General features: G+C 44.9%; 1 protein-coding gene across 24 annotated transcripts in view; it reads right to left on the reverse strand.

Annotated features, from left to right (window-relative positions):
- Positions 1 to 27,661, reverse strand: part of LMO7 (LIM domain 7) — a 169,857-nt gene that overhangs the window by 14,984 nt on the left and 127,212 nt on the right. For 8 of the 24 annotated variants that reach the window (XM_087895534.1, XM_087895531.1, XM_087895518.1 and 5 more), the window contains 12 exons: positions 24,670 to 24,812; positions 22,200 to 22,611; positions 20,016 to 20,309; positions 18,700 to 18,814; positions 16,888 to 17,049; positions 15,811 to 15,995; positions 13,565 to 13,622; positions 11,013 to 11,069; positions 7,277 to 7,302; positions 5,316 to 5,420; positions 4,271 to 4,363; positions 852 to 2,077 (listed from right to left, as the gene is read on the reverse strand). In XM_087895534.1, the coding sequence (XP_087751660.1) occupies positions 852 to 2,077; positions 4,271 to 4,363; positions 5,316 to 5,420; positions 7,277 to 7,302; positions 11,013 to 11,069; positions 13,565 to 13,622; positions 15,811 to 15,995; positions 16,888 to 17,049; positions 18,700 to 18,814; positions 20,016 to 20,309; positions 22,200 to 22,611; positions 24,670 to 24,812 (2,876 nt within the window). The remainder of the gene's footprint in view (positions 1 to 851; positions 2,078 to 4,270; positions 4,364 to 5,315; positions 5,421 to 7,276; positions 7,303 to 11,012; positions 11,070 to 13,564; positions 13,623 to 15,810; positions 15,996 to 16,887; positions 17,050 to 18,699; positions 18,815 to 20,015; positions 20,310 to 22,199; positions 22,612 to 24,669; positions 24,813 to 27,661) is intronic. The other 16 variants (XM_087895542.1, XM_087895541.1, XM_087895529.1 and 13 more) reach the window with 3 other exon arrangements.

Genomic DNA, 27,661 nt, shown 5'->3' on the forward strand with positions numbered 1-27,661 from the left:
GTCCGTGATGGCGAACCTATGGCACGCGTGCCACAAGTGGCACGGGTAGCCATATCAGTGGGCACACCAGCTCAGCTCTGGTGCGGATGCGCGCGCCAGCCAGCTGATTTTTGGGCCTTCTGGCCCCACCAGAAGTAGGGAAACAGGTTGTTTCCTGCCTCCAGAGGGCATCTGGGGAGGGCTCTGGAGGCTGGGGACAGCAAAAAATGTCACTTCCTGCCCAACCAGGCGTTGGGAAATGGGCCGTTTCAGGCCTCCGGAGGGCCTCCAAGGGGGTGGGGAAGGCTGTTTTCGCCCTCCCCAGATGCATAGAGAGGATCTGGAGCCAGGTGAGAAAGAAAAATGGCCTACCGGGCCACCGCATGCCAGGAGCAGGGGGGGAGGGGGGTTGAGTGTGCATGCGCAGGGCGGGGCACATAGAATTATGGGTGTGGGCACGCACATGCGTGAACCTCCCCCCCTACACACGATGGCAAAAAGGTTAGCCATCACTGTCATAGGTGATCTGCGCATGTGCAGAAGCAAGCATGTGCACGCTCGCGATGCGAACCGGTAGTAAAGGTAAGTAGAACCCACCCCTGGCAGTAAGGAACGTTCACACTGCACACTGGGACAAAGTTTCCATTAGAAATACTGGGAACCAAGGAGGGAAATCACATCTATTTACTGTCTGGGAGCTAAGAGAAGATGGCACAAGTCTCACCACAGACCCAAGCCCATTCTGGACACTAGCTCATAAAGTACTATGGTTTTGTGTCACATCATGTATTAATAATCCAGCTTTTATAGAATTTCCATAATTTTTTCCCCTAAACCTTAAATCTAAGATTACAGAATAGAATAATGCAAACCTTTGATACTGAAATCTTTGCATTGAAACTTCCTTGACTGGTTCCACCAGCAGCTTTTGAGATGCTTCTTCACGGTACCTTGGTTCCTTGATAGGTTCCACTAACAGCTTTTGAGATGCTTCTTCCTGGTATCTTGGTTCCTTGATTGGTTCCATCAGCAGGTCCTTAGATGTTTCTTCCCAATACCTTGGTTCCTTGATTGGTTCCATCAGCAGGTCCTTAGATGTTTCTTCCCAATACCTTGGTTCCTTGATTGGTTCCATCAGCAGGTCCCGAGGTGCTTCTTCCCGATACCTTGGTTCCTTGATAGGTTCCACTAACAGCTTTTGAGATGCTTCATCATGATACCTTGGTTCCTTGATAGGTTCCATCAGCAGGTCCCGAGGTGCTTCTTCCCGATACCTTGGTTCCTTGATAGGTTCCACTAACAGCTTTTGAGATGCTTCATCATGATACCTTGGTTCCTTGATAGGTTCCATCAGCAGGTCCTTAGATGCTTCTTCCCAATATCTTGGTTCCTTGATAGGTTCCATCAGAAGGTCCCGAGATGCTTCTTCCCGATACCTTGGTTCCTTGATAGGTTCCATCAGCAGGTCCTTAGATGTTTCTTCCCAATACCGTGGTTCCTTGATAGGTTCCATCAGCAGGTTTGGAGATGTTTCTTCCTGGTATCTTAAATCCTTGATTATTTCTACGTGAGTTTTGTGAGATACTTCTTCCCAAAACCTTGGTTCCTTGACTTGTTCCAGCACTAACTTTTGAGATGTCTCTTCCTGATACCCTGATTCTTTGATGGGTTCAAAAAACTGATTCTGAGATGTTTCTTCACCATGGTTTGGTTCTTTAATTGGGTCCATCAGAAGATTTTGAGATGTTTCTTCCCAATGCCTTGATTCCTTGACAGGTTCTACCTGTGGTTTTTGAGGTACTTCTTCTGGATAACTTGGTTCCTTTGCATAGTACACTGTGTCTTGTCCATTCCATTCCTTCCCATTTTCTATTTCTTGTAACTTTTTCTTTTGCTCCACCTGTAACATTCCTTGTTGTTGTAAGCTGCTTCTCGCTAGCTCACGATCTTTCTTCTGATTCTCCGGCTTGCTTTCCTCTTCCCAATTTCTTTCAGAACTAAGATAAGCAGTCCTGTTACTTCCATTTCTTTCCCACAAAAAAGTTGGGGCTTCCTGTATACTCCCAGTCATAGAAGGGGATGTCAGGTTAGTCTGTTCCTAGAAAAGAATACAAGTTTTGCAGAAATTAAACTCAGAAGAGAAATAGTGGTGAATATCGGTAGCTCGGGTGTAGGATGAGAGTGAAGGTTTGTTCTCCGAGCTTGTGGGTTGGTTTCCAAACATTTCATTACCACACTAGTTAACATCTTCAGTGGAGTTTAGGGGATGTCAGTGTCAGTGTTCTATGTGGGACAAACATCACTGTCAGGTTTTGTTGCTATCTTAAATAAACTTCATTCTCAAACGCAAGGTCTCTAATGAATCTTTTTTTTTATTTAAGAATAAGAGAACGACATCCCTGAACTCCTTGTGCAGCCAAAACTGGCACCTCCTTCCAAACCCCTCCCTTTCCGTTCTTCAACCCCAATGTCTCATTGGCCATCGTGCAGATCCATCTCTTTGTCCCAAGCACTTTCTTTTCACAGGAATTTCCCCCCTCCCTCTGTCACCCAGGTAACGCTATCTACTAAAGAGCAGGGAACTAGGTAAAAGTTCATCTCAGCATTAAAGCAAAGCTTCTCCCTCTTTCATTCATGTCGGCGCTGGAGGAGATCATAATTTGGAACGCTGACAATCACATTAATTAAAAAACAGGATCCACAAACACTGGCTGGCAGTCAAACGCCACGATCCCAAAACCTTACTCTCTATTCCAAACCGACACCAAACAGCACCAGTTTGATTGGAGCAATACAAAAATCATTGGCCACGCTACCACCCGCCACGCTCGTGAGTTCATTGAAGTGTGGCACTTCACAAGTAATTCCATCAAGGGACACATTGACCTACAACCAGCCTATGCACTGCTCAGAATCTAAATCAACCACACAGCCAACCAGAGACAGCACTGACCCTCAAACAACCTACACAATCCCCCAACCAGCACTTCACCTCCCAATGGCCCTCATCCGATGTACCCTCCCCATCACAACACCCATCACAAGACTCTCACTGATGACTCACATCTGACCAGTGGTGAAATGTAAAATTTGTTACTACCGGTTCTGTGGGCGTGGCTTGGTGGTGGTGGGGTTTAATATGACTGAGTGGGTGTGGCCAACTTTTTTTTTTAAACTTTTAAAACCATTTTTTTTACACCCTCTTTGGCTGAAGAGGTTGCAAAAAATGCTTTTAAAGCCTCTGATGATCCCAGCTGACTTGCCTGATCAGCAGAGGCTATTTTTTTTCCTTTTAAAAAGAGGTTGTAGAACAAATGCTTTTAAAAGCCTCTGATGATCCCAGCTGAGCCGCGTGATCATCAGAGGCTTTTTTTTTTAACTTTTAAAAGCATTTTTTCGGCCAAAGAGGTTGTAGAAAAAATGCTTTTAAAAATTAAAAAAAAAGCCTCTGATGATTGCGCGGCTCAGCTGGGCAATGTGGGGGGGGGCAGGGATTTTTGCTACCGGTTCTCCGAACCACCCGCCTCCATCGCTACCGGATCAGGCGATGCGGTCCGAACTGGGAGCATTTCACCCCTGCACCTGACCCATCACAAGACCCTCAGAACACTGACACTGACATTCCCCAAACTCCGCTGAAGATGTTACCTAGCGTGGTAATGAAACGTTTGGAAACCAACCCACAAGCTTGGAGAACGAACAGAAGAAAAAGTTAGGTATGTTTTGCTATGAATTGAGGTACACGTGATTGATCTTTCATTGGAAAGATATTCCAGGTAATAGTAAAGATTTGGATCAGTGGATTAAAACAATGAAGCAAAAGATATTCCACCTGTCTTGGGAGTTGACTTTATGTCACTTCAGACCAGTGGTGGGTTTTCAAAATTTTTTACTACTGGTTCTGCGGGCGTGGCTTGGTGGGCATGGCAGGGGAAGGATACTGCAAAATCTCCATTCCTATCCCACTCCAATGGGAAGGATATTGCAAAATCTCCATTCCCACCCCACTCTGGGGCCAGCCAGAGGTGGTATTTGCTGGTTCTCTGAACTGGTCAAAATTTCCACTACAGGTTCTACAGAACTGTCAGAATCTGCTGGATTTCACCCCTGATTTCTTTTTTTGGGGAGGGGGGAGGTTTATGCTTTCCCTATATTCAGCTTTTTCTCAACAAAGCCACAAGAATGCCCAGAGCTTCTGCCTTCCAGATGTATTGCTTCAGAAACGGCCTTGAGAAGCTCAAGAGCAAATTTCTGCCCATGAGGTCAAACCACAAAAAGGCTGAGAACTGACCTCTTTTAAGTAACTGGAGATGTCCTTTTCTGCCTCCTGCTGGGCTTTCAGCCACTCTTCCTTAAGCCTCTCTTGCTCACGCTTGTACTGCTCCTGATGGGGAGAAGCAAATCAAGACAAAGTCTTACAAATGCAAAGAGAAACCCCAGGAAACAGAATATTTTCCCTGCCGACAAACCCAGCAAGCTGTTCCCCTTTGGTTAGCAACACCATGCAAAGGATTAGACCAGAAGTCTTCAAGCTATGCCGGCTGGAGAATCCTGGGAGTTGAAGTCTACAAGTCTTAAAGTTGCCAAGTTTGGGGACCCCTGGATTAGAGTAAGGAACGGACGGGAATGCAAGGAACCCTAACCCTTCATTGCAACCCTGAGCTTGCCAATATTCTCCTTTATTGGCTCTTTCCTCTAGGCCAGGGGTGTCAAACTTGATTTCATTGAGGGCCACATCAGGTTGTGTTTGACTTTGGGGGGCCGGGGTGGGCGTGGCCAGGTTTACATCACTGTCGGGGGCACCCGGTGGTGGCCCAAGAGCTCTGCTGGCAATAACAGGCTCTTGAGCTCCATTTTTGGCTGGGACAGCCTCCTGCAACCCTCTGCCAATGAAAACGGAGCTCAGGAGGGTTGCGTGTGGCCCTCCCAAGCTCCATTTTTGCTAGCAGAGGCACCATGGACTGGCCCTTCACTGTTTCCAGGACGGCCGGATGCGGCCTGTGGGGTGCTTAGATCTGGCCTGCAGGCCTTGAGTTTGACACCCCTGCCCTAGATGGATCTCCAAGATCTATGAAGGAGACTCAGTCACTAAACCATCCCCAGCTTTATATGGGCAAAGATCCATTGATAGCTGCTGGATGGGGAGCCGAATGGACTGGGATAGAATCGTCCTGCCATTGTCTATCTGTAGGTAGCATGTTGGGGCAGGGCTTCTATCCTCAAGTGCTTCACCTAGATGAGAGGCCCTGGAGGAGGGTCAGCAACCAGAAATGCTTTAGTCAGGATGTTCTGCTCTAGCTCTAGCAGGAAGGGCAACCACACACTTTCATCCAGACCTGGAGTAAGCGCTCCTGCTCTGCTTGCCATTTCTCTTGCCTTTTCCTTTCTTCTTCTTGATCCCAAGTCCAACGGCTGGAAGCCGCAATGGGTGGGACAGGGAGCTGCAACATGAAACGAAAGGTTAGCAGGCCCAGAGGGTTCTCCGCAGATGGCTTGCAAAAGAAGAATGCTGGGGCTGGCGTTCACCTTTTGATAGGAAAAGTGGGTGCTGAACCCCTTTGCAGGGCAATAAATAAAGAGTTGGAAGGGAATTTGGAAGTCTTCTAGTCCAACCCCTTGCTCAAGCAGGAGACCCTCTACCATTGTTGTGGCTCTGTTGCCTGAGCTTGGGCTATCAACCGATGCAGACTCTGAGAGTGAGGAAGAGGAGTTGGCAAGGCCTCCCTCTCCAGGACCCTCCTCTTTGGCCATGCCTCCGGAGGACACTGAAGGCCAAAAGATAGGCTCAGAGCCAAGCACGTCCCCGCAGCCACAGGTGGACAGCGACGAAGGAGATAAGTGCTGGCTGGACCCTTGCCAGAGGCACAGGGAGAAGCGTGCGCAGCAGAGGGGAAGGCGTGCCAGAAATTAGCTGAGTCACTGGACCACACCCCACAGGGTATAAATGTGGGTGTGGTGGCCGGTTCAGTTTGTGACGAGCAAAAACTAGAAATAATCCATGATCTCTGCATTACTGGACTTTGCCTGCTTTATCGGACTGCATTTGGATTAATCCTTGTATTGTTGAAAACTCTGCCTGTTTTATCAGAATGCTGGCAGTCTAATCTTTGTTTTGTGTGAGTAAAGTCTGAATTGGCAGCTAGCCACTGGGTTGCTGCCAGCTTTATTTTCAAAGAATTTTGTCATGTGGCTTATTAACTCCGGGCCGTCTGTGGGGGTGCGTGAGTGGAACGGGGACAGAACAACTATTTCGGACAAATGTCTTCTTAAAAAGCTCCAGTGATGGAACACCCATAACTTTTGGAGACACATCATTCCATTGATTAATTGTTCTCACAGTCAGGAAATTTCTCCTTAGTTCTAGATTGGTTCTCTACTTGATTAGTTTCCATCCACTGCTTCCTGTCCTCCCTTCTGGTGCTTTGGAGAAGAGCTTGAACTTCTAGTCTTTGTAACAGCCCGTTAGATATTGGAACACTGCTATTATGTCACCCCTTCTTTTCATTAAACTGGACGTACCCAGTTCCTACAAGCATAGGTTTTAGCCTTCAGGGGATAAAGCTTGCTCTCCAATTCAACCTACCTGGAATCCAATCTAACCCTCCTGATGAGAAGGGAGAAGGGAGGGGAAAACTTTGGAGAACAAATTGTCAAGAAGATGGAAGGAACATCTGCCTCTCTCAAGTTTTTGGGAAGGACTTGATAGTTGGATAAAGGTAAAGGTAAAGGTTCCCCTCGCACATACCCTGTTTCCCCCAAAATAAGACATCCCCTGATAATAAGCCCAATCGGGCTTTTGAGCACATGGCAATAAGGCCAAGCACTTATTTCAGGGTTCAAAAAAAATATAAGACAGGGACTTATTTTTGGGGAAACATGGTATGTGCTAGTCGTTCCCGAATCTAGGGGGCGGTGCTCATCTCCATTTTAAAGCCAAAGAGCCAGCGCTGTCCGAAGACGTCTCTGTGGTCATGTGGCCGGCATGACTAAACGCCAAAGGCACACAGAATGCTGTTACCTTCCCACCAAGGGTGGTCCCTATTTTTCTACTTGCATTTTTTTTACGTGCTTTCGAACTGCTAGGTTGGCAGAAGCTGGGACAAGTAACGGGAGCTCACCCCGTTACGTGGCACTAGGGATTCGAACTGCTGAACTGCCGACCTTTCGATCGACAAGCTCAGCTTCTTAGCCACTGAGCCACCGCGTCCCTTGATAGTTGGATGCAAACGCCAAGTCTAACCTAACCATCTGGTTGACTGATTCTTACTGATAATAATAACAATGGAGTATTACTTACGTCAAGTATTGCAGGTTCCTGGCCTCCTGGATGATTTATAAGATTAAAAAAAGAAGAAGAACAAGAAGAGAGTGGAAAATCTTTGTTACTCTTATCTTGAAGAAACCATTTCAACCCAAATCAGAAGGCTGCCCTGGAACCACCCCTTTTTCCGATCAAGGACTCAACTAACATTTTCCAAAAGGCAAATAGTTCTTAAGGTCATAGAAAGGAAAATCCTTATACAGGTAGTCCTTGACTTACAACAGCTCACTTTGTGACCATTCAAGGTTACAATGGTCCTGAAAAAAGTGATTTATGACCGATTTTCACACTAACAACTGTTGTAGTGTCTCCATGGTCGTATGATTAAAATTCAGATGCTTGGCAACGGACTCATATTTATGACGGTTGCAGCATCCTGAGGTCATATGATCCGCCTTTGGCAATCTTCTGACAAACAATGGGAGAGCCAGATTCACTTAACAACCAGGTTACTAACTTAACAACTGCAGTGATTATTTAACAACTATGACAAGAAAAGTAGTAAAACTGGGCAAAATTCACTTAATGACTCGCTTCCCAACAGAAATTTTAGGCTCAAATTGTGGTCGTAAGTTAAGGACTTCCTGCATTGGTTTCATACTTACACCATGAATTGCACCTTTTTCTAATCAAGTCTGCCATACATAGACAGCAATAAACTATGGGTGGTACCCTCCTTGATTATTATGCCAGCACACCAAAAATAAACTCTTAGACAGTTTAAATAAACAGTTTTAAGAAGAAGATTTCCAAGAATGCTAGAATACTGTTTTGTCGGGGAATTCACATTCCTGCATCATTTCCAACCATCTCTTCTTTGCAAAACAATATCCCAATCCCCACCCAATCATAAAATGTATGGTCTTCGAAAAGACAAACACACACCACACCAACCTTTGATAGCTGATGGGACAACAACTAGAATTTGGAGCAATTTTGAGGAAGGCGACCTGAGATTTTTAAAATCGTCGTTGCAATGGCCGCAATCATTGAGCCGAAGTTCAAGGCTAAGCAGTTAATCCAAAAGCATTAACATGAGGCAGAAATGGAATTCAGTCCCAGTGTTCCAGCTGACTCTTGTCATATCCCTTTCACATGAGTTGTCTCATGCAAAAAAATCCCAGCCAAGAAGAGCCACAAACTTCAAGAACTGCTCATTTTATAATTGTTTTTTTTTTTTTTTTAAATTCCAGAATGGATAGTTCGGGACAAATACCTAGCACTCTTGGCCCAGTTCCAGGGCCTCCCAAATTGCTTTGTGGCACTGTACTCTACGGTTCTCCTGTACAGATCCAGACTTCTGCTTGCCTTCTCCTGCGGTGTCAGCTTTCATCTCCCCACTTCCTTCTTCCTCACTAGCCTGGGTCACCCCCTCACCTGGCCGAACCTTCCTTCCTTCCCATGCCAGACATTGTGAGAAACACTGTTGGCCTCCATCTTTGCTTTTCCACAATTGCTTCCCAATTTACTGTGTTCGGATTATATTTTAACTTTTAGGTGATCCTGCTGATAAAACTTAGTGATGTGATTCAAGTCCATTCTTCAGTATAATGCTTCCAAGAGAGCATACAGTGTTTCCCTGAAAATAAGACCCTGTCTTATATTTTTTTGAACCCTGAAATAAGCACTTGGCCTTATTGCCATGCGCTCAAAAGCCCGATTGGGCTTATTATCAGGGGATGTCTTATTTTTGGGGGAAACAGGGTATATATCTATATCTATATCTATATCTATATCTTGTATATGTATATGTATATGTATATGTATATGTATATGTATATGTATATGTATGTATATGTATATGTGTGTATTTCGCTGATAAAGAAATAAAGGGAGACTAGTATAGATCTATTTCAAGCTATTTAACTCTCATCAGCTAGTCATACCCTTACTCAGATTCAAACTTGGGCTGCCTGCATATTAGGCAGTTGTATTAACCTCTGAGCCACAAGTTCTCCTCCCTTTATCAGCTTGAGCCACCTGATAAAATGGTTTGTGGTGAATGTGACTGCTTGAGGGCTCCTGGATTGGAGCTGAAAGGCGAAAGGGGAGTAGTATGCTTCCTCCCATATTGGGATAGATCAGGTGCTTCGATAGAGAAACATTTAATATGAAAGGCCAAGATAAAATGAGCAAATCTTCCTGCATTAGCTTCATGCACCGACAAATTCCCAAACTTTCCCAAAAATTATAATGAATGAATAATTACCATTGGACCTAAGGTCCCAATGAAAATATATTAGCTACCCTACAGCAGTTAAAGCAGCAAGGAGAACAAGGATATTTCAGTGAACCCCCCCCCCAACTGTGTCAGTTGTGCAATCTTTTTTCTTTTGGGGTGGTGAGTGAGAAATTAATTTTCCTGAGAGACATTTTTCCCCCTCTTTTAAGTATGGGACAAAGGTCAAAATCGACCTTTAATGCAAGATGTTCAGCTGCCCCAGGAAAACCAAATTAAAAACAGAGTACCAAACCATATGTATTCCTTATTCAAAAACCTGGTACTGGGAGAAAGATTCTTCCAAAAAGCACAAAGAAGTCAAGTTGCAGCTTCCTTTCCTTTCCTTTCCTTTCCTTTCCTTCCCTTCCTCTCTCCTCCCCTCCCCTCCCCTCCCCTCCCTTCCTTTGCTTTGCTTTGCTTTCCTCTTCCCTTCCCTTCCCTTCCCCTCCCCTCCTCTCCCCTCCCCTTCTTTCCTTTCCTTTCCTTTCCTTTCCTTTCCTTTGCTTTGCTTTCCTCTTCCCTTCCCCTCCCCTCCTCTCCCCTCCCCTTCTTTCCTTTCCTTTCCTTTCCTTTCCTTTCCTCTTTTTTTTTTTTTTTTGATAAAGTCACATTCTGCATTTAGAGAAGTTTGGCCTGCATTTCTGAAGGTCTTGCCAACTCGGGCACAAAGCCTTGCCATAAAAGAGCGCCTGGGAAAGATGCTAAGGGCAAGATATGATTATGACTAAGAGCGGCCTTTCATCTTTTGTATGGAAACATTATTCTGAAGAAACTGAGACAATGGTAAAATAACACTGGAAAGAGAAAAAGACCTTGTGTAATACGGAGCACGGACATCAATGAGAAAAATTGTCTTCATCACTTCAAAACATTCCACATATAACAAATAAAACAAGCACAAGTGTTTGAAGTGAGGGTGAAAAGGATGACATGTGACATGCCAAACACACTCCTAGAAGCTTGCAAGAGCTCAGATACAGGATTCTGGGCCCAAAACATTTCTTTTAGTTTTTGAAGGATTAAAATTGCCTCATGGAGTTGAGGCATCTGTTCCTTAGCTAGCTATGCCATACCGATACACCAACTGTAATAATAAATATGACTTTAACATTGATCATTTGTTTCAGACTGGTCATTTTACAAAACACAGATTTGCCAAATTTCAGGACGTAGGAGAAAAGCTTGCGAATCGGATGAGAACATCTTCCATGCTACATTTGGTGCTCGCTACGAACAGGATTTGAACTTATCAAGAGTGTCAAAGGTGTGAGGGGAAAAAAGGAACACACAAATCCCATTACCACAAAGATACACCCATGAATTGTGAAAGGAACCTGATGCTCCTGAGGAAAAGAACGGAAAGAGATTAAGAAAGTTGGCACGATAGAACCCAACACCACAGGCTGATTAAGAGAAGGCAGGGGAGGCACGATTTCATGAAATTACATGAAATGTTAGCTTTTTTGGGGTGGGAATACTGATTGCTTTTACCTTGTTCAAAAAACTGGGATCGCCTTTTTAAGTTTTTCAAAGAAATAGGTTCTGTGTCTATTTGGAAAAAAAAATACGGAGATACAAACAGGTCAGTGTGGTGTGGTCTAATTTTATTGAAAATATCCAAGGTATTATTATTGTAGTTGTTGTTTGGCATTGTTACAGTAACCAGGAAACCACAATGCTATTGCAGAGTAGTAGTTTGGCTTGACAAGGTACCTGCCCTGCTATAGGGCATACTTGTGTACTTCCAGGGTACGCCACTGGAGGGCGAGCTGGCTTCACACCAGAGAGAAAGACGAGCGGCTCTTTCTGCATTGTCACCAAAGGCCCCTTTCCTTCCCAGAGCTACAAGTGGGCACCAAAACCGGGAAGGTTTAGAGCCATCTGGAATCTGCCTGCCTGCACAGAGCACCAGCTCGTCTCCCCACCGAAGTGGTACCTATTTATCTACTTGCATAGAACATGCTTTTGAACTGTTAGGTGGAGAGAAGCTGAGGCGAGTGACAGGAGCTCACCCCACCCTACAGTACTAGGGCTCAAACTGCCGGTGCTCAGTGTCATTAAGCCACTGAACCATGGTGCCTCTATATACAAGGCATTGACTTGGATGCATTCAAACAAATGGGTCATTGCTTTGGGGATAGGGGCACCTGATTTTCCAGAGCCTAAATCAAAGCTCCGTTCCTCACTAACATGGACCCACTGAAGCATCATCAGATCAGAACCAAACCAGCAGTTACATGCAGCCGGGAAGGTCCGAGTGCCAATTCTGCTGTAGCGGAGTTGCCAGACCCCAATGCTATTCTCAGCCTAAACCACTTGTAAAGGAAGCTATTTGTAACTCAGGGTTGAAATGAGGAGTCCTTGGTGTTCTCTGAGCTTGATTGTTTTATTGCAGATGTTTCATTACCCAAACTAGGCCACATTATGAGTAGTAGAGTCATTACTGATTATGTTGCCTACTTGGGGCAAGGAAACATCTGCAAGGAAACAACCAAGCTCAGAAAGCACCAAGGACCCCTAAATCATTTGATGTGGTAACTCTACACAGGGTTTGAGCTCCTCAGAGGACTGGAAGGTCTTCTCAATCAACCCCTTTTCAAATTTTATTCTTTGGGAAGGAGCTCACCCCAGTTTATAGAGCTTTCCCAAGTCAGCACTAAGCAGGGGAGCAAGCACCATGATGGTCACTCTTTAAAGACCCTGTCCTAGGTAAAGATTTCCCTCGCACATATGTGCTAGTCGTTCCCGACTCTAGGGGGCGGTGCTCATCTCCGTTTCAAAGCCGAAGAGCCAGCACTGTCCAAAGATGTCTCCGTGGTCATGTGGCCGGCATGACTAAATGCCAAAGGTGCACGGAACACTGTTACCTTCCCACCAAAGGTGGTCCCTATTTTTTCTACTTGCCTTTTTTACGTGCTTTCGAACTGCTAGGTTGGCAGAAGCTGGGACTAGTAACGGGAGCTCACCCCCGTTACACGGCACTAGGGATTCGAATTGTTGAACTGACTAGCTTTCAATCGACAAGCTCAGCGTCTTAGCCACTGAGCCACCGTGTCCCTATACCCTGTCCTAGATGGCTAAAATTTTGTTCCCAGGCTGTACTGTAAGCTGGGCTGAAAAGAAACAGACTTCTGCTTTCTGACCATCACACACAGTTCTAGCTGACAATGCAGTCTAGTGTTAGGTTACAGGTTATGTTTTTCTCCCCTTGTTTTCCCATAAAAGGCTGACATAAAAAAAAAAGAAGAAAAAGAAGGCCAAATCTTATAGGGCACACAGACAAATATACCTGACCAGGGTAAGAGGTTTTTTTAAAGCTTGAAACCCCTTATCCATCCCTCTGGAAGACGCTGTTAACTCACCATGCCCAGCAGGTTGAAAAAAGGGGTTGGAAGGCGGATGACTCAGAACAGGTTAAAAACTTCCCCTCTTGGTATAGCAATAGCACTTAGACTTATATACCGCTTTACAGTGCTTTTACAGCCCTCTCTAAGCGGTTTTACAGAGTCAGCATATTGCCCCCAATAATTTGGGTCCTCATTTTACCGACCTCGGAAGGATGGAAGGCCGAGTCAACCTTTAGCCTGGTGGGATTTGAACTACCAAATTGCAGGCAGCCAGCAGGCAGCAGAAGTAGCCTGCAGGACTGCACTCTAACACCCAAGGCTCTGTCAACTTGCTGCATTTCTACCTTTTTAAAAAAATTATTTCTAAACCCACTGTGTTTTTATTAGCAGCTAATAAAAAATTATTTATTCTTTACTCTTTATAGCAGGGGTCCCCAACCCCTGGTTCATGGATCGGAACCGGTTACCATAGCATCCCAGTAACCGGTCCATGCAAATAAGCAAAGCCCCATCCGCGGGATGCACACAGCACGTGAAGCCATGCCCCTTCCAGTCCGCGGAAAAATCTCTCTCCACGGAACTGGTCCCTGGTGTCCCAAAGGTTGGGAGCCACTGATTTATAGAACTGGTCCCTTTCTTCAGCTAAACTAATTAAAAATTAAGATCTCTTACTTCAAGTACACCTGGCAGTTTTACCTTTTCGTTCACGGGAGCTTGTATCGTCTTGCATTCCATTGACTTTTGTTTCAGACCCCTGAAAATGGAAAAAACAGCATAGGATGGCTTTAATCTCACCTTTTCTTACACCTCCGAGAGGTAACACCAGACTTTGGCCCTTCTGACAAACCAAACTATCAACCCTCTGAAAACTGATGCCCAGAATAGCTGCATTTTAATTTTTATGCACAATTCAAAAGTTCTATAGAAGGATCGTACAGGTAGCCATCTTCTTTTAATGACCCCATAATCCCTTGCGGGGTGGAGTCTGGGCAACTGAATGGAGCTAGCAGAGTGTTTTAATGGCCGGATGCCCTTCCTGTCACCAATGCGGAGTTTTGTTCAGCAGATACCGTATTTTTCGGTGTATAAGATGCACCTTTTTACCCCCAAAAAGGGGGTGAAAATCTGGGTGCGTCTTATACGCCGAATGTAGCCCCGCCCACCCGCCGGCCCCCACCCTTCGGCCATTTTCGGCCAGTTCCAGGCGGCAGGGATCTGGGTCGGGGCACAGCCTGAGGAACAACCTTCCCACTTCGGGACGGGGGGGGGGGAATCTGCCCAGCAGCTTTGGGGAACAAGGCGGGTGCCACGATTTGCGGCTGGTCACCCCTCTGGCCGCGCTGACTTCACTCCCCAGCAATGTGAGGAGCCCCCGCCGCCGCTGCCTAACCCTCTCTGCGCCCAGGAGCCAAGCCGAGCTGAATAGGAGCCCCTAAAGGGAAACGTTCCTCCTTTCCAGTCATCGCTGCCCAGATTCCAAAATGCAAACCTCAAGAGTCGCGCTTCAGGTGGCGGCCAGTTCCCCTGCAATGTGCAGCGGGGAACTGGGAAGTGCTTTGGATTTGGGGAGGAGATTGTAGCGCTGACGCCTAAAAGTGTTTTTCTGCACATTGCAGAGCCGCGCGCTCCTGTCCTCCTTCTCAGCAGACTCAACTTCTCTTTCCTCCTGGCCAGATCCGCTGTCTGAAACACGGTACACTTTTTTTTTGTCTCTGCACACACCCCATGTTTGGAATTGGGAAGGGGATCGCGGGTTCGGCCGGCAGAGCAGATTTCCCCCCACACACACTGTCCCGAAGAGGGAGGGTTGTTCCTCAGGCTATGCTCTGTCCCTCCCCCACAGCATGCTAGGGGTCTCTTTGGGGGAAAGCGAGTAGTCCCTGCACCTCTCGCTTGCAGGAGGAAGAGGAGGGCGGCGCCACCTTAAGTGCTGGTAGGCAGAGGTAAAATACTTTTTTCCTTGTTTTCCTTCCCCAAAATTAAGGTGCGTCTTATACTCCGGTGCGTCTTATACACCGAAAAATACGGTATATTCTCACTGTGCCCAGAGAGAAAAATATCTGTCTCTACCTAGGATCGAACTGACAGCCTCCTTGAGGCGAGAGCTCCACCTCTAGGTCACCGCACCACTCCAATGAATGTACAGGTAGTCCTCAACTTAAAACAGTTCATTTAGTGACCGTTCGAAGTTACAACGGCACTGACTTATGACCATTTTTCACACTTACAACCGTGGCAGCATCCCCATGGTCATGCGATCAAAATTCAGACATTTGGGCAACTGGTTCATATTGTGTGGCTGTGGGTGCATGCACGCTTTTGTGTCATCCTCGACTCCTGGCAACTGCTTGGATTAGTCCCTGAAATTTTAGGGAACCAGACCAAGGTCACCCAGTTGGCTTCATGTCTAAAGCAGGGCTATAACTCACAGTCTCCCAGTTTCTAGCTCAATATCCTTAACTACGATCTCCAAATGGCTCTCAAAATACTGAAGATACTCCCATGTCTCCAGGTCACTTACAGAAGACTTACCCATACAGAAGAATATGGTACAACCCGGTAGTGAAATTCAAATTTTTTTACTACCGGTTCTGTGGGCGTGGCTTGGTGGGCGTAGGGGAAGGATACTGCAAAATCCCCATTTCCAACCCACTCCAGGGGAAGGATACTGCAAAATCCCCATTCCCTCGCCACTCCTGGGGGAAGGATATTGCAAAATCTCCACTCCCACCTCACTCCGGGACCAGCCAGAGGTGATATTTGCCGGTTCTCTGAACTACTCAAAATTTCCGCTACCGGTTCTCCAGAACTTGTCAGAACCTGCTGGATTTCACCCCTGGTACAACCCCAGGTTTAATGTTAAAAGGACAATGTTACGTTTTGTAATCGCCATGAGTAGAAGTTGCAAACACTTCCTTCTGGAGGTACACGTCCATACTTACATCATTCTTCAAATGGCTGTGCACCTCCTTTTCTGACATTTGTTGAATTTGCGTTGAAGTGCGGTCTCCGGATGTGGCATCAATCCATTTGTTTTCAGATGTACCTATAATGTTGGTAGCCATACTGGTAAGATTGAGGATTTTGTGCCTTGCAAATGGCGGGAAAGGCTGGTCTTTACCCCAATCTGATTGATATGTGGAGATCAAAAGAAATTGAGAAAAGGAGACAGGGGGAATGTCAAAGTGTAAAGGGAACTGAGAAAAATACATCTGAGCAACACTTAAAGAGGAGGAAAAAAATATATATATAATAGAGGATAGGAGAAGGAAGGAGTGATTTGGGATGTTAATGTGGAATAATCTGTTAGGGCTTTTCATGAAAGACCGCCTTTTCCCCAAAGCAAGGAGTTAGTCAAAAGTGTGCACAATAAACAGCAAGTTTACTAACAACAACTATTCTACAGACCAGGGGTCTCCAACCTTGGCAACTTTAAGACTTGTGGACTTCAGTTCCCAGAATTCCTCTGGCTGAGGAATTCTGGGAGTTGAAGTCCACAGGTCTTAAAGTTGTCAAGGTTGGAGACCCCTCCTATAGACAATTTTTTTTCCCCAAAGCAAGAATTAGTTTGCACAACAAATAGCAAGTTTACTGACATCAACTTTATTTTAAATCAGAAGAATTTTCAAAAAGTTGGGAAGTGAAGTTGATCTTAAGAGTCTTCCAGCATATCGTTGTCTAATGAATAGACACAATCAAAGTACGGTAGATTGCGATCAACTCTTTCCAAGCACCTCTTTACTCCAGGAGATGACTTCCCAATTTCTAGAAAGCAAACTTGCTCAACCTGCTAGTTACGCTGTAATTCATGCAACGATACCAAAATAATAAATATATTTCTTGCCATAAATACTTTATTATTTTTTTTTACAAAAGCAGAAATACTAACCCCAGATACATTTTAATGGAAACAAACCACCAGCTCTTGATGAAGGCTGTAAGAATTCAGAAGTCATCCACCATAATACAGCATAGAGAGGAGACAACACACACTACCCTCAGTGTAATTAAACACGCACCCTTCTTTCCATGCCGCCTCACGTCCATGACGAGGCATCCATTTTCCAGGGCCTGGTTGATGGCAGTGTCCCACTCGCCCTGCTCCAGGTGTGAAATGTTGGTGCCCCCGAGGGATAGGATTTCATCCCCAACTTTCAACTGGCAAAAATCTGCAGGGCTGCCTGTTGAGAGAAAAGCCAAAAAAACCACATATTAAGACCTCCAAATATCCAGAGTCAATTCTGCAGAGCATGTTAGTCAGTGGTGGGATTCAAATTTTTTTACTACCGGTTCTGTGGGCATGGCGTGGAGGGTGTGGCATGGCTTGGTGGGCATGGCAGGAGAAGGATACGGCAAAATCCCTATTCCTTCCCCACTCCAGGGGAAGGATACTGCAAAATATCCATTCCCTCTCCACTCCAGGGGAAGGATACTGCAAAATCCCCATTCCCTCCTCATTCCAGGGAAGGATACTGCAAAATCCTTATTTCTTCTCCCCACTCCTGGGGGAAGGATACTGCAAAATCCCCATTCCTTCCCCACTCCTGGGGGAAGGATTTTGCAAAATCTCCATTCCCTCCCCATTCCAGGGAAGGATGCTGCAAAATCTCTATTCCCACCCCACTCCAGGGGAAGGATACTGCAAAATATCCATTCCCACCACATTCCTGGGGGAAGGATACTGCAAAATCCCTATTCCTTCTCCACACCTCCCCACTCCTGGGGGAAGGATACTGCAAAATCCCCATTCCTTCCCCACTCCTGGGAGAAGGATACTGCAATATCTCCATTCCCTCTCCACTCCTGGGGGAAGGATATTACAAAATCACCATTCCCACCCCACTCTGGGGCCATCCAGAGGTGGTATTTGCCAGTTCTCCGAACTACTCAAAATTTCCGCTACCAGTTCGCCAGAACCTGTCAGAACCTGCTGGATTTCACCCCTGGAGCAAAGCCTCTCTCCTAAAGCCTTAAGGCAGCTGCCTGCTTTCAGAGCGTTGCCTGGGAGGGCTGGCTGCGTGGGCGCCCTTCGGAGCAGGTGTGGGAAGGAGATGACGATGAAGTAATGTTCTGGGCTCAAGCGGAGACCACTTTGCAAAGTGCCCCTTTGGAATGCTGGATGGTGCCATGAAAGTTTCTGCGACACCAGAAGGGGCGTTTCTTCTGAAGAAAAAGAAAATCTTTTGGCAGGAAGATCAATGTTGGAAAGTTCGGCCAGACTTTCCTGCATAGGCCTGCCTAGGTTCATAGTAAAAGCTGTTAGGAGATGAGATGGTCCTGCAGTTGAATGCTAATATCAAATTGTTTGAGGCTTTAGAAGGAACCAGCAGAGACTTAAAGCAAGTCAACTTGGCAAGTCCACAGTCTCTACATTTTTTTTACATTCTTCCAACCTGAATTTTTCCTTTCCTTTGTAACAGTAACAGAGTTGGAAGGGAACTTGGAGGTCATCTAGTCTAACCCCCTGCTCACACAGGAGACCTATACTAGAGATTCGAACCACTGAACTGCCAACCTTTCTCAGAGTCATAGCTTTCCTTTCCTTTCCCTTTCTTTCCTTTCCCTTTCTTTCCTTTCCTTTCCTTTCCTTTCCTTTCCTTTCCTTCCTTTCCTTTCCTTTCCTTCTTTCCTTTCCTCTCCTTTCCTCTCCTCTCTTCTCTTTTCTTTCCCCTTTCCTTTCCTTTCCCCTTCTCCCCACTCTCCTCCTCTCCCCCCATCCCTCCTTTCCTTTCCTTCTCTTTCCTTCCCTTCCCTGCCCTTCCTTTCCTTCCTTTTCCTTCTTTTTCTTTCCTTTCCCAAAATAACTGCAAGAGTTAAATACTGGTGTTTACCTTCTTCGATTGATTTCACAAAGACACCAGAAGGATTCTGGGACACGGCAAATCCAAAGTTACGATTGCTGCCTGGTTTCTGATTTATACTGATTCTCATATCACTGTATTGCTCCTAAAAAGAGGAGGAGGAGGAGGAAGAAGACACCAGAGAAAAGAATGTCAAGAGTCATTCATTCACATTACCTTAGCTAGTCTTTTTAGATTGTTTCAGGCATAGCCGGGGCAATCACTATTTATGTCCTGTCCCTCCTGACATCTTAAGTGATTTAAGAACCTACCTATTGTTTGCAGTGTTAGAAATCAATCAGAACACTAAAACAACCTGAATATAACAGTCCTTACAGACAGGACCTGAGCAGGGGTGGGTTCTAATTTTTTTTACTACCGGTTCTGTGGGCGTGGCTTATTTTGTGGGCATGGCTTCTTGGGGGGTAAAGTGACTGAGTGGGCGTGGCCAACTTTTTTTCTTTTTTTTTTTACTTTTAAAAGAATTTTTTCTACAACCTTAAGAGATTTCAGAAAAAAATGCTTTCAGGAGCCTCTGACGATCAGACAACTCAGCTGGGATCGTCAGAGGCTTTTAAAGGCATTTTTTTTTTCTACAACCTCTTCGGGCCGAAGAGGTTGGAGAAAAAATGCTTTCAGAAGCCTCTGACGATCCCAGCTGAATCGTGCGATCATCAGAGGCTTTTTTAAAAAAAAAACTTTTAAAAGCATTTTTTCGGCCGAAGAGGTTGTAGAAAAAATGCTTTTAAAAGTAAAAAAAAAAAAAAAGCCTCTGATGAGGTGGGCGGGGTAAGCGAGCAGCGACCGGGCCGGGGACCGGTTCGGGGGCGTGGCCAGCCAATGTTATTATTGGTTCTCCGAACTACTACAAATTTTTACTACCGGTTCTTGCAAACCGGTGCGAACCAGGAGCAACCCACCACTGGAACTGAGGCCTTCCTGGACTAAACCCCACAGAGCAGTGCAACTAAGAAGACATTTTCCGCAGGATTAACCTCTGAAGCTACTTCTTGTATCATGAAACTGTTCTTCACAAGCCATGGCACTTTCTAGCCCTCTTCTTACCTCTCTAGAAAAAGTCTTATGAGCCACAGAGTCCTAGAAAACTGTTTCAAATTCAACTCTTCTCTCGCATTTGTGATTCATTAGAAGAACTTCCCATTTATTCACAAGGCTGACTACCTCAATATTCCCTTTTCTAGGAAAGTTATCCATGTTCTTCTCTAGTTTACAAGTAATGCCTAATTCTTTGGAGGTGTGCAGCTTCCTGTATTTTGGAAAAAAACTGGAGCCTCTCTCCAACTTACGTGCCGTCTTGACTCCTCAGTCGCTGAAAGGGTTCTCTCCTTGGGGGCAGAAGACGTGATAGTCATCGAGTTGGAACTGGTGTGATGATCTGATTTAGGCTCCAACTCAGGCGTTCCTCTTCTCTGCTCCTCCAGCAAGTGGCTTGTTCTGGTTTTGCTGTCTTCTGCAACTTGGGGCTCCATCTTGCCTTGGCCTTGAACTCCTCCTGTCTGAGCCTCGGAGCCCCTGCTGTGCCCTGACTGAGCACTCTTGGGCCCTTCCAGTCCTCCATTGTATTTCACAGTTGCATCCATCTGGAAGAAAGGTATTTAAAAGAGACATCTCCAACATTAGTCTGGGCAGCACCTACTGAAAATCCTCCCCATGTTTTCCCAGGCCCTATGTGCCTTGCTAATCATCTTCAGTGTTAATATAGAATAGTTATTTGGACGGGACCATGGAGGTCTTCTAGTCCAACGCCCTGCTAAAGCTGGAAACCCTATATCACTTCAGACAAATGACTGTCCAATCTCTTCTTAAAAGCCCCCAGCGATGGAGCGGCCACAACTTCTGAACGCCAGTTCCCACTAGTTAATTGTTCTCACTGTCAGGAAATTTCTTCTAAGTTCTAGATTGGTTCTCTCCTTGATTAGTTTCCATCCGTTGCTTCTTGTCCTGTCTTCAGATACTTTGGAGAATAGGTTGACCCCCTTTTCTTTGTGGCAGCCCCTCAAATATTGGAACACTGCTATCATGTCACCCTAGTCCTTCTTTTCACTAGATTAGACGTACCCAATTCCTGCAATGTTTTCAATCGAATTGAATTGAATAAGAAGCCAATCCATCTCAAAAAGCCAAGCAGAGTTAGTGAAATGCTGGGATCAGGGAAACACATTATGTGTCCCTAATTTAATTGGATCTGACTTTTTCTGCAGGTGTCTCTGCATTGCACCACAGCTGAGGGTAGTGCATGAATTCCTGTTTGCATTAAATGGTGAGATTTATATCTTTGCCTTCCTTCCAGGAGACCAGGACAGAATACAGGTAGATACAGGTAGATATTGGAGTACTGCTATCATGTCGCCCCTAATACTTCTTATCATTAAAAGACCAAGTTGAAAGGATATAATACAGTATATAGAAGGGGTTGCTCAGTGGTGAGTTTCAATTTTTTTTTACTACCGGTTCTGTGGGTGTGGCTTGGTGGGTGTGACATGGCTTGGTGGGTGTGGCAGAGGAAGGATACTGTAAAATCTCCATTCCCACCCCACTCCAGGGGAAGGATACTGTAAAATCCCCATTCCTTCCCTACTCCAGGGGAAGATTACTGTAAAATCCCCATGTCCTCCTGATCAGCTGGGACTTGGGAGGCAGAGAATAGATGTGGGTAGGGCCAGTCGTAAATGGTATTTACCGGTTCTACAAACTACTCAAAACTTCCGCTACCAGTTCTCCAGAACTGGTCAGAACCTGCTAAAATCCACCTCTGGGGTAGGAATATTTTACAAATAAATTAAAGAATTTAAAACACTAAGTTTGATGTGATGATATACAAATAGTGGACAAATAGTTACAAATCCAAAGTGAAATATCATGTTTTGATTTCTCCTATGTGAGTAGTTTTACCATTTCTGTAGGAAATCTCCATAAGGAGCTTATGCGTCTATATACACCCAAACATATCACGTAACAAGCAGAATCTCAACAAGAATGAATGTTGGGTCCTAGTAGATGGAGCCTTTAATTTGCTGCTACCAATTTCAATACCCATCTCGAATCCTAAAGAAGATCGGCCTCGTCTTTCTAATATTCCTGAAACACTCAGGTAAATTGCAGATGCGGTACATCCAATATGTCATTGTGGTTTTTCATGACATGACTGCGATTGTGTATTTAACACATAATAGAATAGAATAGAGAACAGGGTTGGAAGGGACCTTGGAGGTCTTCTAGTCCAACCCCCTGCTTAGGCAGGAAACCCTACACCACTTCAGACAAATGGTTATCCAATCTTTTCTTAAACACTTCCAGTGTTGGAACATTTACAACTTCTGGAGGCAAGTTGTTCCACTGATTAATTGTTCATATATCATATATCCTTCTTTATATTTTAGATACATTCTGACTGTAGATACAGAAGCAGTTAAAGTGTAAAATTAGCCAGAGGTGCTTCCCCAAATCTTAAGACAGAAGCCAGCTTTTACCGTAAAGGACCTGGGAAGCGAGGAGATTCCTCTCATAGGGGCTCCAAACGGCCTCGGGGTGACCACCGATGTCAGCCTGGCTGTGTCCGTCTTCTGATAACTCCTTGATAGGGAGGCTGAAACCCGACTAGATCCGGTTTGGGCATTGGATGATTGGGAACTTGGCAAAGGGGACTCCGTCCTTTCTCCGGCCAGGCTGTCTACTGAGACGAGAGGCTCATCCTTCACCCCACGCTCCGGTTTCCGTTTCCTCAGCTCATGATCATCTTCCCTTTTCAAGCCTCCGTTTGCTTCGGTTGGAACGCCAACTTTGGGAGACGCTTTCTCTTCCCGAAAGACATCATCGTTCGAGAAATACAATTGTTCCGTCTCCTGCCAAGAGTTCCTCAGAGGAGCTTGATCTCGCCTCTCTCTAGAAGAAAAGCAAGAGCTCTGGGTAACCGGTAACCTCAAAAGTAGCCTCTGTCAGGTTACGGTGTCATCTCAAATAAATTGCATTTCCAAACAAATAGTCTTTGATGAAATCTTTCATTTATTAAGCACGACAATCTGTTCCCAACTACGTCGTAGCCAACACTGACTTCCTGACCCCAAACCTTCCCTTTCCGTTCCCCAATTCTCTGCGTCTCATTGGCCATCTTCCAAATCACTCTCCCCATATCTACTACTTCAGCTCCCAGGAATGTCCCCCCTCCCCTCCCATCTCCTAGGGGATATTATCTTCAGGGAAAATAAGTAGGTGAAAAGTCAAGCGTCCTCTTGCCAGCTGCCCTCTCTTCTCCTCCTTATGTCAGCACTGGAACGAATGTAGTTTGGAGTGCTGACAGCCTCTGTGTCAGAGGTGGTATTCTGCCGGTTCGCACCAGTTTAGGTGAACTGGTAGCGGCGACTGCGGGTGAGCCCCCGCCCACACAGCCGGATGTAATGCCATCCTATTTAGACACGTTTTTGAGGCTGGGTGCATGCATGGAAGGTGCACCCACCCGCGAACCGATTTCTGAAACCCACCGCTGCTCTGTGTGTGTGTGTGTGTGTGTGTGTGTGTGTGTGTTTGTAACTTGTAAGGTTGCAGTTATGCTAATTCAAAGGGGGCACAGTAAGATTCAAGGCTGTTCTACAACACTCTTTTGTCCCCAAAGTAACATGTACTACTATTTTCGCGATGCTTGGTGGCACATTTTTCTCTGGACTTTTTTTTAAAAAAATCTATGTCAGATAAAGAGGATTGGTGGACGTTTCAAATGAAAGGGTAAAATCTCCCATGCTGCTTGACCATTAGGGGGATTATATTTTAAGACCCAATGGTATCAAACTCAATCGTCAACTTACAATCGTTCATTTAGGGACTGCTTGAAGTTACGACACTGAAAAAAAAATGACTTATGATGGTTTTTCACACTTGGGACTGTTGCAAGCATCTGCATGGTCACGCAATCAAAATCCAGACGCTTGGCAACTGGCATGTACTTATGACTGTTGCAGTGCCCCGGGGTCATGTGATCACTTTTGCAACCTCCTGACAAGCAGAGTCAATGGGGAAGCCAGATTCACTTAACAACCCTGTTATTAACTTAACACCTGCAGCAATTCACTTCCCAACTGGAGCAAGAAAGGTTTTAAAATGGGGCTAAAATTCACTTAACCACCGTCTTGCTTAGCAACAGAAATGTTGGGCTCAACTGTGCTCGTAAGTCAAGGACTGTCTATAAACAGAATGTTATTTGTGCATTCCTTCTTAAGGAAGTGTGAAGGGGCCCCTTGTATTTCACCTGAAAAGAACTCAGGATACCTGATAGCGTCAAACTAGGACAAAATGAGACAGGCCAGGGAAGTTCTTTAAAAGTCTCTTTTGCAAGACAAACAACCCCCCCCCATTCCCCTCTACAATTCTCCCCAGTAGTTATATAAGACTTATATTAAAAATGCAGAAATGGGGCCTGTGTCAAAACAAGCCGGTTTGGAATCCAGAGAAAAATACCTTAAACCAGAAGTCTTCAAACTTGGCAGCTTTAAGACTTGTGGATTTCAACTCCCAGAATTCTCCAGCCAGCTGGCTGGAGAATTCTGGGAGTTGAAGTCCACAAGTCTTAAAGCTGCCAAGTTTGAAGACCTCTGCCTTAAAAGCAAAAAAAAAAAACCCAATGAGGCAGTTGAAAATGAACCCAGCTAGTACGGCAACCTTCAATGAAGCTGAAATTAAAAGGTTCCTTTCAAAATGCGTACTTAAATTAATGACCTATTTGGTAAATTAATTTTACTGGTAGTAGATGACTATCTTTTAATTATTTAGGAATGCAATGATCAAATTTTCACTCCCGGTGAAAAGACCTGAAAATTAAATATGCCAGCAAACTGAGCGTGTGTAAAATAAATTCAAAGGCAATCAGTGAAATCTAGTTGCTGCTGAATTCAAGCCAACCTAAAAAGGATTAAGCCTTTAATGCTACTAGACGCAGCTGGCTAGTATTACCTGTCTCTCTGCATTTCTCTCAGGGTTTTGCTACGCCGCTCCGAGCTTTCCGAACTCCTTCGCTCAATTTCTTCTCTCTCCTCCTTTTTCCTCTGCAGATCTGAGGTGTGACTCCTGCGCCTACTTTTCCATTTTGCCAAATCCTACGCAGGAAAAAAAGCAAAACAAAACTCCACATCAAACAACGTTCGGTAAAAAGCCTCGTTCTGTAAGCTCCTCCGGCTGAACGTTCAAGGGCCGCGTTCCCTGGCGAAAAGACTGCGCAACGGACTGTTTTCACCTGAGATCCCTGGTTGGCTGCCTTCTCAAATGTCTTTTTCACCAACCTGTCCCCGATGTGAACAATGGCAGCCTTTCAGCTTCCTGACGCTTAAAAAAAAAAGTTTTGCAGGAGAAAATGCACCTGCTGCTCGGAAAAGGAAGCACCTGACATTCCAATATTCCTTCCTAATATCCTCTCCATAAACCCTAGCAGGCTTCCAACTTTATAGTCATTGTTATTCAAAGGAGCAACAGGAGCTGGTTTCTTTATTTATTTATTTATTTATTTATTTATTATTAACCTGATCACCCAGCTCAGGAGCATTCCACCTTATCTTGAATTACCTGGTGTAATTCAAATGGGTGACTGAAAACCAAAAGAGTATTGAATTCTCAGCCACCCTAACTGATGAATATATTTCCGCAATAGGGATGACTTCACTTGTTGTTGATGTTAATTTCAGCCCCACTTTCCCATATTGCTGTTGTGGGAATTCCACCCCCCCAGCCCTCCCCTCCCCACCAGAAGAATGAAATATTTTGGAAAATTTTTTTTTTTTTTTAAAAAGATAGAATATTTCCCCTAGAGGAGAAATGGGGGAAAAAAATCTTAAGGAAGGCAGATACTAGCCCCAGTCTCCCTGCCCCCAAGCAGAAACTGTGGAGGACAGCTTTTAGAAATGCAGATTTGGTACCCTGTTTCCCCTAAAATAAGAGATCCCCTGATAGTAGTAGTAGTAGTAGTAGTAGTAGTAGTAGTAGTAGTAGTAGTAGTAATAATAATAATAATAATAATAATAATAATAATAATAATAATAATTAACAGTTCCTAGGTCCTTTGTTAGGACTCGAGCTGCTGAGCTATTAACCAGCCTCAAAGGCTGTGAATCTCATTTTTTTTATTTTTAATTTGATTTATATGCCGCCCTTCTCCGGAGACTCAGGGCGGCTTACAATGTGCTCAGCAATAGCCTTCATCCTTTTGTATATTTATACAAAGTCAGCTTATTGCCCCCACAACTGGGTCCTCAATTTACCTACCTTAGAAAGGATGGAAGGCTGAGTCAACCTTGAGCCTGGCGAGATTCGAACCTGCAGTAATTGCAGGCAGCTGGTCTTAATAACAGGGTGCTTTAGACCACTGTACTACCAAGGCTCAATAAAGATTAACCAATAATAATAATAATTATAATAATAACTATAGTGATTTGGGATACGAAGTCCAACATGGTCATTTCGTTTGCTGTGTATACTGTCAATTTAAAATAATAACTACTTTATTGTCATTGTATGTGTATACACAGTATACCCATACAACGAAATTCACTTAACACCCAAAGACCAGGTCCCGCGCACATAACAATCCCCAAACACACTCCTACCCACCACAGTTCCCCACCCCTAAACCACCCAAACATCCACACAACAGACCAAGTAATGCTGTCCAACAGCTCACTGATGGTGGCCCTTCCGGGCATTTGAGCGCATGGCAGTAAGGCCAAGCACTTATTTCAGGGTTCAAAAAAATATAAGACAGGGTCTTATTTTCGGGGAAACACGGTAATCCATTCGAGAGAAGATATTTTGAAACTCCTTGTAGCAAAGTTTGTCAGCTAACAAAAGCAGATTGGTAGGGCTAGAACAAGCAGCCCCTCACCCAAGATCTAACACAGGAGGAAAGCCATTAGCCATAACAGGAATTGCCCAACACCCTTTCAGAACACAAGCCCCTTCAATGCATCAACCCCAGAACCTTTCAAACTTCAAAGTCACAGAAACCTATAAAGATCCATCCACTCATTCAACCATTTTGTCAGGTGCACCACAACCACAAATCCTGGTGGTTCTGCTTCATCATTAAACTTTCTTTCCAATCAGCCTCCATGTTGCTTCCAGCCTCTTTCTCTCAGCTTGGAACTGAAATCAGATGGATTTTCCTCCCAACACTGTTGTTCTCACACTTTAGCCCATGAGGAGAATAATAATAATAATAATAACAATAATAACAATAACAATAACAATAACAATAACAATAACAATAACAATAATAATAATAATAATAATAATAATAATAATAATAATAATAATAATAATAATAATAATAATAATAATAATAATAATTTTATTTCTATACCGCCCTTCTCCCGAAGGACTCAGGGCGGTGTACAGCCAATTTAAAAACACAGGACACAACAATGATTAAAAATTAAAATAATTAAATAGGTTTGGCCGATTTAAAACCCCAAAAATTTAAAATACCCCAATTTAAAATTATTATGTTGATAGCCCTGCCTGGCGGAACAACAGGGTCTTGAGTGCGCAGCGGAACACCCGGAGGTCGGAGATCTTGCGTATTTCCGGGGGCAGTTCATTCCACAGGGCTGGGGCTCCCACGGAGAAGGCCCTCCCCCTGGGTGTCGCCAGCCGACATAACTTGGCTGATGGCACCCTGAGGAGACCCTCTCTGTGGGAGGGGACTGGTCGGTGGGAGGCTACTGGTGGCAGAAGTCGGTCTCGAAGGTACCCGGTCCTATGCCATGGAGCGCTTTAAAGGTGTGGTAGGACATGTGTGGTAGGCAATTTCTTAAGAACTGGCCACCTTAATGGTTGCACCTTCCTGTCTTGAGAACTACCTTGAGTTCTCCTCTGTTGTCCTTTTGGCTCCAGCAAAATTTACCCCTTTTAAATTGTGCATGGTCTTTATTTATCACAATCTGCTCATCAATTTTAT

Source organism: Pantherophis guttatus, chromosome 5, assembly GCF_059756535.1.
Source record: "Pantherophis guttatus breed Tessera chromosome 5, ASM5975653v1, whole genome shotgun sequence".
In the NCBI taxonomy this organism is placed as follows: domain Eukaryota; kingdom Metazoa; phylum Chordata; class Lepidosauria; order Squamata; family Colubridae; genus Pantherophis; species Pantherophis guttatus.